The following is a 13,618-nucleotide window of genomic DNA, read 5'->3' as shown; positions in this document are numbered from 1 at the left end:
CCGGTGTGCACCGGACTGTCCGGTGCGCCATCGAACAGACAGCCTCACCAAACGGCTAGTTTGGTGGTTGGGGCTATAAATACCCCCAACCACCCACCATTCATGATATCCAAGTTTTTCCACTTCCCAACTACTCACAAGAGCTCTAGCATTCAATTCTAGACACACCAAAGAGATCAAATCCTCTCCAAATTCCACACAACGCCCTAGTGATTAGAGAGAGTGATTTGCTTGTGTTCTTTCGAGCTTTTGCGCTTGGATTGCTTTCTTCTTTCTTGTTTCTTTCTTGCGATCAAACTCACTTGTATTTGAGGCAAGAGACACCAATCTTGTGGTGGTCCTTGTGGGAACTTTGTGTTCCAAGTGATTGAGAAGAGAAAGCTCACTCGGTCCGAGGGACCGTTTGAGAGAGGGTAAGGGTTGAAAGAGACCCGACCTTTGTGGCCTCCTCAACGGGGAGTAGGTTTGAGAAAACCGAACCTCGGTAAAACAAATCCGCGTGTCTCACTTCATTATTCGCTTGCGATTTGTTTTGCACCCTCTCTCGCGGACTCCATTATATTTCTAACGCTAACCCGGCTTGTAGTTGTGATTATCTTTGAGAATTTCAGTTTCGCCCTATTCACCCCCCCTCTAGGCGACTTTCAGTGGCCGATGGTCTCGACCTGAGGTATTACCCCCGCCGTCCATCTAGCAGCACAGGAGGCGTGGTTATCTCACCTGTTGGTGAGAACAATCCTAGGTTGAGCAGCACAGTCAACCTAGACGCCGTACTAAACACGGAGCTGGACCATGCTTTAGATGAGCTGAGTAGGGCTCGTGCTGAGATCGCCTAGTTGCGGGCTGAGCGCGCGGAGCACCGTCACCTAGAGGATGGCTCTCCCACTCCCGTCGGGACTCAGCACCCGTACCGCTCACCTCAGCGTGGATACCATGCCTATGGTAACCCCGACTGTAGGACCAGGATAAATTTAGAACCATAGATCGTCAGCGTCGGATCTTGTAATTAATGTTTAAAATAGATGTCTTAGTCTTAGCCTTAGTATTACTCTTAGTTAATTTTAGTTAGACATGGTAGTTTGCTTATCCTGTGTTTTTTATGTTTGCCATGATGGACTATGATGGATTTGGATCATTGTAATGACTATCGCCAGAGTGTGGGTACCCCTTGCACGTTGGTTTACCTGTTAATGTTAATAAAATTAGTTATCTAGTTGGGAAGCCCTTTTATTCTACTTTCCTCTTTATCTGAGAAGTTGTGTTTGCCTGTGTTGGGAGTCAGTGAAGATGCTCATCTGTTCAATATTATGGAAGAATTCAATACACTTTTCTTATGTTGCAAGATTTGCAAGGTCAGTTCTGATATGTGATTGCATTTTGTAGATGTTAGACAACAGGCGCAGAGGAGGAAGGCGTGCTCAGCAGGAGCAGCTAGCACCGCAAGATGAGGCACCACAGCAGCAGCTGCCACCACCACCCCCGATGACAATAGTGCAGATGTAATTCCTAATGCAGACTCAGGCAGTTCAAGCTATCGGTCAGACCCAGGCCGCTATGCAGCAAGTGCAGCAGCAACAACCCCACCTCAGATGCATCAGATGCCTAGAGACAAATGTGCTGAATTCATGAGAGGTCACCCCCCAGTGTTCGCTCACTCTGCTGACCCCATGGATGTTGAAGATTGGCTGCATACCATGGAGCGGGAGTTGCACACCGCTCAATGTGATGATAGGGAGAAAGTTCTTTATGGTCCCCATTTGTTGAGGGGAGCATCTCAGTCTTGGTGGGAGTCCTACCTCGCCACCCACGCCAACCTCGACACCATCACCTGGGAGGAATTCAGAGATAATTTTCGTCAGTATCATGTTCCAGCATATCTGATGACAGTGAAGAAAGAGGAATTTCTGGTGCTCAAGCAAGGGCCCATGTCCTTCAGTGAGTACTGAGACAGGTTTCTGCAGCTGTCCCGCTATGCTCCTGAAGATGTCAGCACAGATGCCAAGAGGCAGTATCGTTTCTTGAGAGGCTTAGTCGATCCCCTGCACTATCAGCTGATGAACCATACATTCCCCACATTTCAGCACCTGATCGACAGAGCAATCATGACAGAGAAGAAGCGCAAGGAGATGGAGGATCGCAAGTGCAAGATTGGTGGACCTCAGCCTGGAGGAAGCAGTTCAGGAAACACTAGGCATGATAGTAGGTATGTTTCCAGTCGACTCCCATATTGCAGAAGTATTATTTGATACTGGAGCAACACATTCATTTATTACTGCATCATGGGTAGAAGCACATAATCTTCCAATAACTATCATGTCAACACCCATTCAAATTGATTCAACCGGTGGTAAAGTTCGAGCCGATAGTGTTTGCTTGAATGTAAGCGTGGAAATAAGGGGGATAGAGTTTCCCGCTAACCTCATAGTAATGGGTACTCAGGGAATAGATGTTATCCTAGGGATAAATTGGCTAGATAAGTACCAAGCAGTTATCAACTGTGATAAGAGGATAACTAAGTTGGTGTCCCCACTAGGAGAAGAAGTGGTGGCTGAGTTAGTCTCACCCGATCCAAGGAAAGGAGGTTGTCATCAGATGGCTATTGATAGCAAGGAGGCAGATTTACTCGAGACTGTCAAGGTTGTGTTAGAGTTTCCGGATGTGTTCCCAAAAGATTTACCAGGTATGCCACCTAAGCGGAAAGTTGAGTTTGCCATAGAGCTTCTTCCTGGAACCACCCCCATTTCTAAAAGAGCTTATAGGGTATCTGGACCCGAGTTGGTTGAATTCAAGAAGCAAATAGATGAGCTGTCAGAGAAAGGTTACATCAGACCAAGCACCTCACCTTGGGCCGCCCCTGTCCTATTTGTGGAGAAGAAAGATGGCACCAGGAGGATGTGCATCGATTATCGAGCTCTGAATGAAGTCACAATCAAGAACAAATACCCCTTGCCCAGAATAGAAGATCTGTTTGACCATCTGAGAGGAGCCAGCGTGTTCTCAAAGATAGATCTGAGGTCAGGTTATCACCAGCAAAGGATTCGACCTTCAAACATTCCGAAGACGGCATTCATTACCAAGTATGGGTTGTATGAGTTCACCGTTATGTCTTTTGGCCTTACGAATGCACCAGCCTTCTTCATGAATCTGATGAACAGTGTATTCATGGATTATCTTGACAAGTTTGTGGTGGTATTCATTGATGACATTCTTATATAATCTCAAAGTGAGGAGGAGCATGTGGGTCATTTGACGATGGTATTGCAGAGGTTGTGAGAGCACCAACTATATGCAAAGTTGAGTAAGTGCGAGTTCTGGATTGATGAAGTCCTGTTCTTGGGTCACATAATAAACAAAGATGGATTGGTTGTGGATCCGAAGAAAGTGGCAGACATTCTGAACTGGAAAGCGCCAACAGATGCTCGAGGAATCAAGAGCTTCATTGGAATGGCCGGATATTATCGGCGATTCATTGAAGGATTTTCGAAGATTGCGAAACCGATGACAGCTTTGCTAGCCAACAAGGTTGAGTTCAAGTGGACCCAGAAGTGCCAAGAGGCCTTTGAAGCACTGAGAGAGAAGTTGACTACAGCGCCTGTCTTAGTTTTGCCTGATGTGCACAAGTCATTCTCGGTGTATTGCGACGCTTGTTACACTGGCTTGGGATGTGTATTGATGCAAGAGGGAAGAGTTGTGGCTTACTCGTCCCGGCAGCTGAAAGTTCATGAGAAGAATTATCCAATCCATGACCTAGAGTTGGCAGCAGTAGTTCATGCACTAAAGACATGGAGGCACTATCTGTACGGCTAGAAATGTGATGTTTACATAGACCACAAGAGTCTGAAGTACATATTCACCCAATCGGAGTTGAATATGAGACAAAGAAGATGGTTAGAATTGATCAAAGACTATGAACTGGAAATTCATTACCATTCAGGCAAAGTGAACGTGGTAGCAGATGCTTTAAGCAAGAAAAGTCAAGTCAATATGATGGTCGCTCATCCGATGCCTTATGAGTTGGCCAAAGAATTTGACAGGTTGAGTCTCGGATTCCTGAATACCATGCGAGGGGTAACAGTTGAGTTAGAACCCACCTTAGAGCGGGAGATCAAAGAAGCACAGAAGAATGATGAGAAGATCAATGAAATCTGGCAACTGATTCTAGAAGGAAGAGGCAGGGATTTTCGAGAAGATGCAGATGGTGTGGTATGGTTCAAGGACCGTTTGTGTGTTCCCAATGTCCAGTCTATTCGGGAGTTGATCCTCAAGGAAGCTCATGAGATAGCTTATTCCATACACCCTGGAAGTGAGAATATGTATCAGGATCTGAAGAAGAAATTTTGGTGGTATGGAATGAAAAGGGAGATCGCAGAGCATGTGGCCATATGTGATAGTTGTTAGAGGATCAAGGCAGAGCATGAGAAGCCAGTTGGGTTGTTGCAGCCGTTGCGAATTCCTTAGTGGAAATGGGATGAAATCGGGATGGACTTCATAGTCGGATTGCCTCGTACTCGAGCCGGCTACGATTCCATTTGGGTAGTGGTGGACCACTTAACCAAATCAGCCCACTTCTTACATGTCAAGACTAGCTACAACAGTGCAATATTAGCGGAGCTATACATGTCCCGGATCGTTTGTCTTCATGGTGTACCAAAAGAAGATAGTGTTAGATAGAGGAACACAGTTCACCTCTCATTTCTGGCAGCAATTGCATGAAGCCTTGGGTACACATCTGAATTTCAGTTCAGCATATCATCCGCAGATAGACGGTCAGACTGAAAGAACTAATCAAATCCTCGAAGATATGTTGAGAGCATGTGCATTGCAAGATCAGTCCGGATGTGACAAGAGGTTACCTTATGCAAAATTCTCCTATAACAACAGTTACCAGGCCAGCATGAAGATGTCACCATTTCAGGCGCTTTATGGAAGGAGTTGTAGAACTCCATTGCAATGGGATCAGCCTGGAGAAAAGCAAGTGTTCGGGCCATACATTTTGCTCGAAGCTGAAGAGAACATCAAGATGGTTCGGGAGAATCTAAAGATAGCGCAATCAAGGCAGCGAAGTTATGCAGATACAAGGAGAGAGCTGAGTTTTGAAGTTGGAGATTTTGTCTACCTGAAGGTGTCGCATATCAGAGGAGTCAGAATTTTTGGAGTCAAAGGCAAGCTAGCACCCCGGTATGTTGGTCTGTATCAGATTCTCGCAAAGCGTGGAGAAGTGGCCTATCAGCTCAATCTGCCAGAAGATTTGTCAGCGGTGCATGATGTCTTTCATGTGTCTCAGTTGAAGAAATGTCTGCGTGTGGCAGAAGAGCAGTTGCCAGTGGAAGGTCTGGAAGTCCAAGAAGACTTGACCTACATAGAGAAGCCAACGCAGATTCTCGAGACTGCAGACAAGGTCACCCAGAGGAAAACTATCAGAATGTGCAAAGTCAGATGGGGTCACCACTCTAAGGAAGAATCAACTTGGGAGCGTGAAGATGATATGATGGCCAAGTATCCCGAACTCTTTGTTGGCCATCCTTGAATCTCGAGGGTGAGATTCTTTTAAGGGGGTAGGTTTGTAACGCCCTGAATTTGGAGGTAGAATTTTTTCTTCTTTAATACTCACCAAATCCAGGTGTTACTCTCTTTTCTCTTCTCGTTTTGCTCCTTCTTCCCATTTTCAAAGCAGTATAACGACTGATGTTCGTCTCGCGTGTAAACAAAAAACCTAAGTTGACATGGGTATTGCATCATGCCGAAGCATTTTTCTTTTGTCTGATGTTGTGTTTAATATATGTTTTTTAGCCGAACAAATCGGTAGGAGACTTCAAAAGGATGAGATAGAGGGGTATATGTTGCCCCAAGACAAGAAACTAGTAGTTGCCCCTCCACTCAGCTTTCATGGGGGCATCGAAGATGTATGGTGCACACTAATCTCCTGCATAATGTCCTCTACATGTTTCAATGGCTAGTTCATAAATTAGCCACCGTTATATGATGCTCCTAACTGATGCTCACTCAACAAGTTTGGTGAGTATAACGCTTCGAGGTGCACAATTATAGGTATATCTGAGTGCCTCACCATATATGTCTAGTGAGTACACTGTCTCTTGCACAAGTCTACGACCCTCTTTGGCTGCCATATCGAGTGCCATATCGGGTGCCATATCTCATTCTATTTTACAACTCTCTCTAGTGCACATTAGACATGTTGGTGCTAGTCCTTTTCGTAATAAGGAATTCTACTATCTGGTGTCCCATGTCCTAGTGCACTAGGCATGTCGGTGTAACTGTACCACCGCCAACTCATTTATTTCACACACTCTTTGAGTTGTGTTTGTTCTCAAACTTATCTTGAGCTACCTTAGAGCTATTTAGTAATATATATTTCACAAGTGTGCATCACCACTTATCACTAGACTTACCTCGGTCAATCTACCCAAGAATTGTTTGGGTTCATAAGATTGATCCAACAATCAAAGGTTCAAAATGATCGATACAACTATGCACTTTAAAATTATGATGCTTGCTTATGAAAAACCATTGCCTTCAACTTAATGTCCATTACTGAAAAATGTCAACTTCCATCGGAGCTATGAAAGGATCAAGATGAATAAGAGGGGGTGAATTGGGCTAATTAAAAATTTCTTAGGTGTTGCTTCAAATCTTATTGCGTGTTGCTTCATGGCCAGCCCTATGACTTTTGCTAGCGCTGTATTGCAGAGGCAAGAGAAATACACTCCCTAACACGTTGCTAAATATACTCCCTTCAATGCCGTATTAGCTCTGTTTTAAATCAAATACTTTTATCATTGACCATCAAATATTTTTGAATTTACTATAAGAAATACTTTCATATTACAAAATTCACAACTTTACATGTTGTGAAACTATATATTATATAATTTGACGATCAAACATAGAAATGATTTAAAAACTTGATGATCAAGCATAGAAATGTTTGGCTTAGGGTAACTCTAATAGGACATGCCCAAGAGGAGGGAACTTGATCATCAAACATAGAAATGCTTGACTTAGGGTAACCCTCATGACATGTAAAAACGGAGGGGTATCAGCATTACAACAGGGTAGCATTACGAAATTACTGTACTACCCATGTAATTCGAATCAATAATCATATTCGTCAGACCTTTTTTCACATCTTGATACGACTGTCAATCCAATGTAGAGTATGTACAAAGTGGTTTTGTTGCTGGTATCCACTAAACACTGGTGAAGGCAGGGAGCCTTCTCATGTGTCGAAGAATGGCCTTACTGTACAGTTATGCAATTGCTTCCAACCAATTCACTACGCAAATTCGAATGTATTTACAAGGTGAGGCAAGGTATGCAAGAAAGAGGATTATTTCCCAATCTTGTCGAACAATTCTGACAGAGCTTTGTACAGAGGAGAGGCTGCGGGCGGCTTCGCCATTGATCCTAGAAGGATATCAGATGCCTTGACAGGACCTCCGTAAAATCGAGCGTTCTCAGTATCTCGAGTTGATACTATGCTGCCATTCAACGCACAGCCCACGAAGGCACCTAATCAGGAAGAGACAGCATACAAAATAAGTGGTTACATTAAAAAAATTATGAATGGGCGTATTTGTTAAAACTTATTAATCCACAAGTACTCTTATGATGTGTTTGGTTTGTGGAGCCACTCTATGCTTCATGGGGTGATGCATCATAAGTTCATTTCATCAATTTTGGTGGAATGAACTCACCCCTCATGTATATACTAATTATTACATTATGAGGAATGAGATGGTGATGGATCAATTCATTCTATTCCACAAACCAAATAAAAAAGTGAGGAGTGAGAAGAAAATGAATCACTTCATTCCTCAAACCAAACACACTCTTAATGAATGAAGTAATGCATCACTTCACTGTAACCTTAAAATGGGGCCAACAAACTACTATTTTCTTAAGAATTTCAACAGTTCAGATCTAACAATTGATTTCATAAAACAAAGTTGCTCTGTGACATGGCACAATTCACTGCTATAACAATTGACGCCCTACATATCCTATCAAAGGTTGGTCAATCATGCATATTTGTCACACCCCAATGGTTTCAGGCACGTCAACTTGGTCTTGTTTTTCCTTGTGTCTCCCAACTTCCTAAACCATATCATAAAGCCTTTAGTATAGCTAATGCACACACTACATTAACCTTGTGAGACATGACCATGTTAGCCTGTAACTTGGCAATCTGCTCATTTCTCTTGTGGCGTTTTATGACATATAAATGACTAACCACTCAAAATATCAAACATAAAAGATTTGATAAAGCACATCTTAATACTTTGAAACAGAAAAGTAAGCAGCTCTAGTTTGCAACAGAAAGCACATCTTAATACTTTGAATTGCCTGATGTTCTAAACTATTCCCTATGTTTCATATTAGTTGTCATTCTAGCTTTGTCCAAAGTCAAACCTTTTTATCCTTGACTATTAATTTCAATAAGTTCGTATTGTTTAACATACGATTTACATTTTTAGATTCACCATGAGAAATAGTTCCATAATGTATAATTTGCATGATGTTAAACTATATGAATTTATAAGGATTAATGGACAAACATAGAAATGTTTGACTTAGGATAAAGCTAGAATGGCACCAAAATTTAAATGGAGTGAGTATTCATTTACCATCAGCAAAATAAATCGGTCTCACATGTTACCTCTAACTGTAAATAGTGCTTTGAAAATTTACTGAATTACTGTACCACTATGAACTCTTGAATCCCAGTAATTTAATGCTGGCAATAATTTGAAACACACCTTTGCTACAGCTGTATGTATAACATGCAGCATAACCACCGTCACCAGCACGGAAGTCAGCCTCAGCTGCACGTCCAACATGGCCAGCAGAAGCACTAACACCAGCACCAACAGACAGATGTGCCTTCCCACTGAATGTTCTGATGGCATCCGTGTTCCTCAGAACAATGATAAAATCAGCTATCTCACCTCCAGCCTGTTGGATGAGTCAAGCAGATATCTTATATGTTACATGGTGCTAGATTAATACAAGAAGTCTGTCCATATAAAAAAAAACTTGAAAAGCTTGTATCACCTGAGCTCCATATCCAATACCGCAGGTGGAGATTGCTGAAGGTGGTGACCAGGAGTCATCCACCCTTCGAGCAATAACTAGCCCAGTGCCAAGTTTGTATGTAACCATCATCCCAACCTTCACCACAGTAACAATAGCAAGACCTTTTGCTTGTCTAAGAATAGTATCAGGGATAGCCTTCTCTGGTTTCAGTCTTCCCACCTGAATACATGAACTTGTCTTTATAATGGCTCAGAATAATTAACAGAACAATCAGCAACCCACAGCCAGAGTCACATCTCACATGCATTTCTAGCATTTCATAAGAACACAATGACTAAGTCATTTCCAATAATAAAATTCCCTGAACAATTAAGTTGAGCTTAAATAGTCTAGGGGCACAGATTTAAAAATCTCTTACTAAAATGCAGATTGGGGAACTACAAGCAGTTATTTACTTAAGAAATTGGTTTTTTTATTACTGATGCCTATGCTCTTTTTTGTATAGGTTCATTTCAGTGATTAGACTAACCACATATTCAGATTGTATTATTGCACTAAGAAAAATAGTTTGCCAGTGTTCCATGTCATCTTTTACCCACAATGACTCAATTAGTCCAAACATTCATCCAACTAATTACTATTATACTATACAAATAGAAAACAACCATATTTGATGATTTGTGATACACATTTCCCTACAAGGTTTCTTGACATCAGTTTATCAACACCAATGTAGGAATACTAGATTTGTTGTAGCGCTATCAGGCATATTAGAATTTGGTGCCAAATATTGGGCAACAATAATCTTCAACACAGTAACACTTGATAAGGATTCAGAAGACTACATGATAACTAAAGTAGCCGAAGAGGACACCGAGAAAGGGTATCATAATAGAGGTAGTCAATAATTAAGGAGAAAAAGGGCATACCTTATAGTAATTACGTAAAGAATTCGTGGCCTTGTATATTTCATATTCCATTGTGTGTGCCCAAGGGAAGTTCAGCCATGACCTCAAGGTACTCAGGTCTGTGACATCTCGAGTAGGAAGTTGTGTGGCCCGACTGATCTGATTCATCAGTTGAGGTTGGATACTCTCTAGACGTACTCCGCAGACATCACAAACCCTCTGAGGTTCTGCAGTCCTAAATTTTGGAGGCATCAAGCTTCTACCCTTTGAACAACCATTACAGAATACTCCACCACAGAAACGACAATGATGGCGAGAGCACATTATTGGATGAAATCGCACGCCGCAGAGCATGCAAGAGGTAGCAGCACTGTCAGGCAACCACTTAGTTGGCTCTGTGTCAAGAAGCTCGTTCACAATACCAGTGTTTGCATCCGCAAGTGTTTGTGCCATATCGTTCCAAGCCTCTTGGAGAAAAAAGTTGGACACCACCGACATCCCATATCTCCCAAAATCATATGTTGCAGAAGATACCACCTTATCTTTTGCCGCAACAACCATATCAGCAAACACATCCCACATTGTCATCTCATTGTTCTCTTCATCCAGCTCCCAGCTGAACTCTTCTTCTGGGAAGTTCCTGCCATTGCAACTAAACCCCCTGTGCCACTCCTCGCGGTCTTGCGCTGTCATTGGCGGGACAGAAACAGGGACCCAGATGCCAGTATGCTCATGAGGTGGGTCAATGCCGTTTACAGGTTCCTTCTCTACGGAGGTTCCAGTGTTGCATCCGTTAGCAACTGGAATGCAGTTAGTATCAAGTCTGTTGGCCATGCTGTTTTTGGCTGGTGGCTCGTCTGCCTCTTGGTCAAATATGTGGAGTCCCTATATCAGGATAGGAAAGCACAATTGAGTTATGGCAGAAACTCAGACAGGGAAAGGTGAATGGTTGATTGTGCTAAGGGCAACGACTAATATGCAAGCGGATACTAGGTGCAAGCGTGTAAGTAGACTTTTTAGCCTGTTAGATCTGTATCCAACGGTAAATACAATTATGGTTTGTTAGAGGTTTTTTATAAAGCTATACCAGGTGGTGGTGGAAGGGTTTAAGTGCTCAATATGACATACCATTGGATCTAGATCTAACGGATCAAAATGTCTGCTTGTGTGCTTGCACGTATTACCTGCTTGGATATTAGTCGTGCCCTGTTTGGAACAGTTGAACTCCATCCATAAGAAAACAGCCCATAACTAGTCCACTCCTATGAACAATGCTCTAGCCACATGCTTAAAACAAAACCTAGCAAGGCAATTTTGGATATTTCACAGCACAAGCCATACGAGCCCTTGAAACTTTTCGCTCATCGCTTGGGCCTAATCATCAATTCGAGCATCCTATTTTCGCGCCACGTGCTCCCAAAATTCCCCAATTTACGCACCGAACCAATCAATCTACAGTTCTGCACGCTCCTCGGCAAGACCAACTCAGCTGAAGGACGCGTACACGCAACCAACCAAACTTAACAGAATGAAACACGCAGAGAGAACGGAGGCGAGAGCTCACCGCCAAGCCTTCGACGCGGCCGCCGCCGCCGCTGCAGTCATCGTCGTCGTCGTCCCAACTCACCGGCGAGTCACCAGTGCCGACCCCGCCGGAGCGGCCGGCCGCGGGCCGCGGCGGGTCCATCGGGCGATGGAGCCACTCAGTCGGGTCGATTCACAGGGCGATCAAGCGGAGGGAATCTTGCTTCTGTTTCTGGTGTCGCCTTTTTCTGTTGCCGCGGATTGTGTAGTTTAGGACGGAGTTGATTGGCGTTGGAGGGGATGGATGTGGAGAGAGAACGAGTTGAGCAGAGTTTTTCCGGGCTTAATATATAATCGGGTTCCGTTTGCGTTAATGACACGTTCGCCTAAAATATATAATTGGGCTGGGCCTTAACCATCTCTTCACTACTCTTTTAAAAAACCAGTTCATGCGTCGCGTGGGAAACGCATACTTTTGTTCATCTCCCTATTTCTTGCCTACGTTACAGATAAATCATGAGAACTCGTTCAAACTCAACACGATAGAAAGTCACATGCAACACGACGTTCACACATGGTTTTACATTACTAACTAAAGGATTATGAGCGACTAAGCAATCTATAAAAAAAGAGTTGAGCTTCTTTCAATTCATATATTTCTCGGCCTTTTAGATAAAGTGTAATGCAATATTTGTTCTTATGAGTTTAATATCTGATATATGAATCATATTTTCAATTTGATATTAAATTTATTTTTTTATTTTTTGTGAGTATCAAATATGATGGACTAACTCGTTTGCTAAGTTACAAATTCAGGTACTCAGAAAATACTTCAAGAGAGATCACTCTCAAAACACCATATCGTGGATCATTCGAGGAGTGTCGACTGTCCAGGATAACGTAGATTATCCCGGACAGTAGCTCTTTTTGAAAATATTATTTGGCTTCGGGCCATCTGGCCCCTTCCGTCGGACCGTCCGCCACACCGAAATGAGTTCAGACATGAACTATGTCAATTGCACATTCCTACTATGGACCGTTCGAAAGATAAGTGAATATTGTCCTGCACCAAGTGCGGACCGTCCAACCCAAATGTGCTGGGTTCGGTAAAATGAAGATCAATCCAACTCGAAGGTGTCAGGTTCGGTAAAATAAATTATAGCGTCCACGTGGACCATCCGGAGGCACGACCGGACCGTCTACGTCAGGCTTTATGTGACATCTGACGACACAGTTAATGTGATTATAGTCGTTGATATAGCCTTTGTAACTAACCATTGCGATCGAGGCGGACCGTCCAGACCTGAACCGCGAACCATCCACGTGTGGTAGAAAGGTGGCAACAGCTAGATGGTGGTTGAGGGCTATAAATACCACCCCAACCACCCCTTCAATGGCACCCAAACATTTCAACTTCCACATTCATTACAAAGAGCAAGACACTTCAAGCCACACCCAAGATCCTCAATACTCCTCCAAGTGACATAATTGTGATTTGTATTCTCTAGTGATTAGCGCCTTGGGACTCTAGAGAGAGTGTGACCTTGTGCTTTTCTCGGGCTCTTTCTGGTTGGTTTTCTTGATGGTGCTTTCTTCCTCCTCTTCTAATACTCATTCACTTGTAAAGATAACAAGAGGCACCTAAGTGTGTGGTGATCCTTGAAGGGTTTAAGTGACCCTCGAGATTAAGAAAAAGCACTCAACATGTCTAAGTGACCATTTGAGAGAGGGAAAGGGCTGAAAAAGACCTGTCCTACGTGGACTCCTCAATGGGGAGTAGTTTTTTTTGGAATCGAACCTCGGGAAACAAACCGTCTGTGTATTTGTGTTAATCTTGCTTCGTGATTTGATTATTCCTCTCCCCTCTCTCTAGCTCTCTTACTTACAATCGTAAGTTAACTCCCAAAGTTATTCGTATTGATTGAGCAACTCTTAGCAAGAAGAACTACTCTTACAGACTCTGTTTTCGTTTATACTTGTTCTGACGCTAACCCCGGGTAAAGTTTTGTGTTTAAGTTTATAAATTTCAGGTTTCACCTATTCACACACCCTCAGATGACTTTTACCCGTGCTCCAACGCATCCCTCCATAGATGGAGCAACACCATGTCGAATGCACGTGGTGGGGATGTA

At 43.0% G+C, this 13,618-nt stretch overlaps 1 protein-coding gene across 1 annotated transcript; it reads right to left on the bottom strand.

Annotated features, from left to right (window-relative positions):
* Positions 1-7,109: 7,109 nt before the first annotated feature.
* On the bottom strand, positions 7,110-11,800 carry LOC100282787 (uncharacterized). Its single transcript, NM_001367091.1, has 5 exons — positions 11,527-11,800; positions 9,984-10,847; positions 9,073-9,273; positions 8,778-8,973; positions 7,110-7,530 (listed from the first exon to the last, which is right to left on the bottom strand). Exons 1-5 carry the CDS (start codon positions 11,647-11,649, stop codon positions 7,349-7,351), a joined length of 1,566 nt encoding a protein of 521 aa, NP_001354020.1. The 5' UTR covers positions 11,650-11,800; the 3' UTR covers positions 7,110-7,348.
* Positions 11,801-13,618: the final 1,818 nt, after the last annotated feature.

This window comes from Zea mays, chromosome 4, assembly GCF_902167145.1.
Source record: "Zea mays cultivar B73 chromosome 4, Zm-B73-REFERENCE-NAM-5.0, whole genome shotgun sequence".
Classification (NCBI taxonomy): Eukaryota; Viridiplantae; Streptophyta; class Magnoliopsida; order Poales; family Poaceae; genus Zea; species Zea mays.
This window is presented reverse-complemented; position numbering and strand designations above follow the sequence as displayed.

Bases quoted from the DNA above. Each gene is read 5' to 3' on its own strand.
- LOC100282787 (NM_001367091.1), bottom strand. From the start codon at position 11,649: ATGGACCCGCCGCGGCCCGCGGCCGGCCGCTCCGGCGGGGTCGGCACT. The intron at 9,274-9,983 runs GTATGCCCTTTT...TCATGTATTCAG, and splicing joins CTTTACGTAATTACTATAAG to GTGGGAAGACTGAAACCAGA. The intron at 8,974-9,072 runs GTGATACAAGCT...CTCATCCAACAG, and splicing joins GTATTGGATATGGAGCTCAG to GCTGGAGGTGAGATAGCTGA.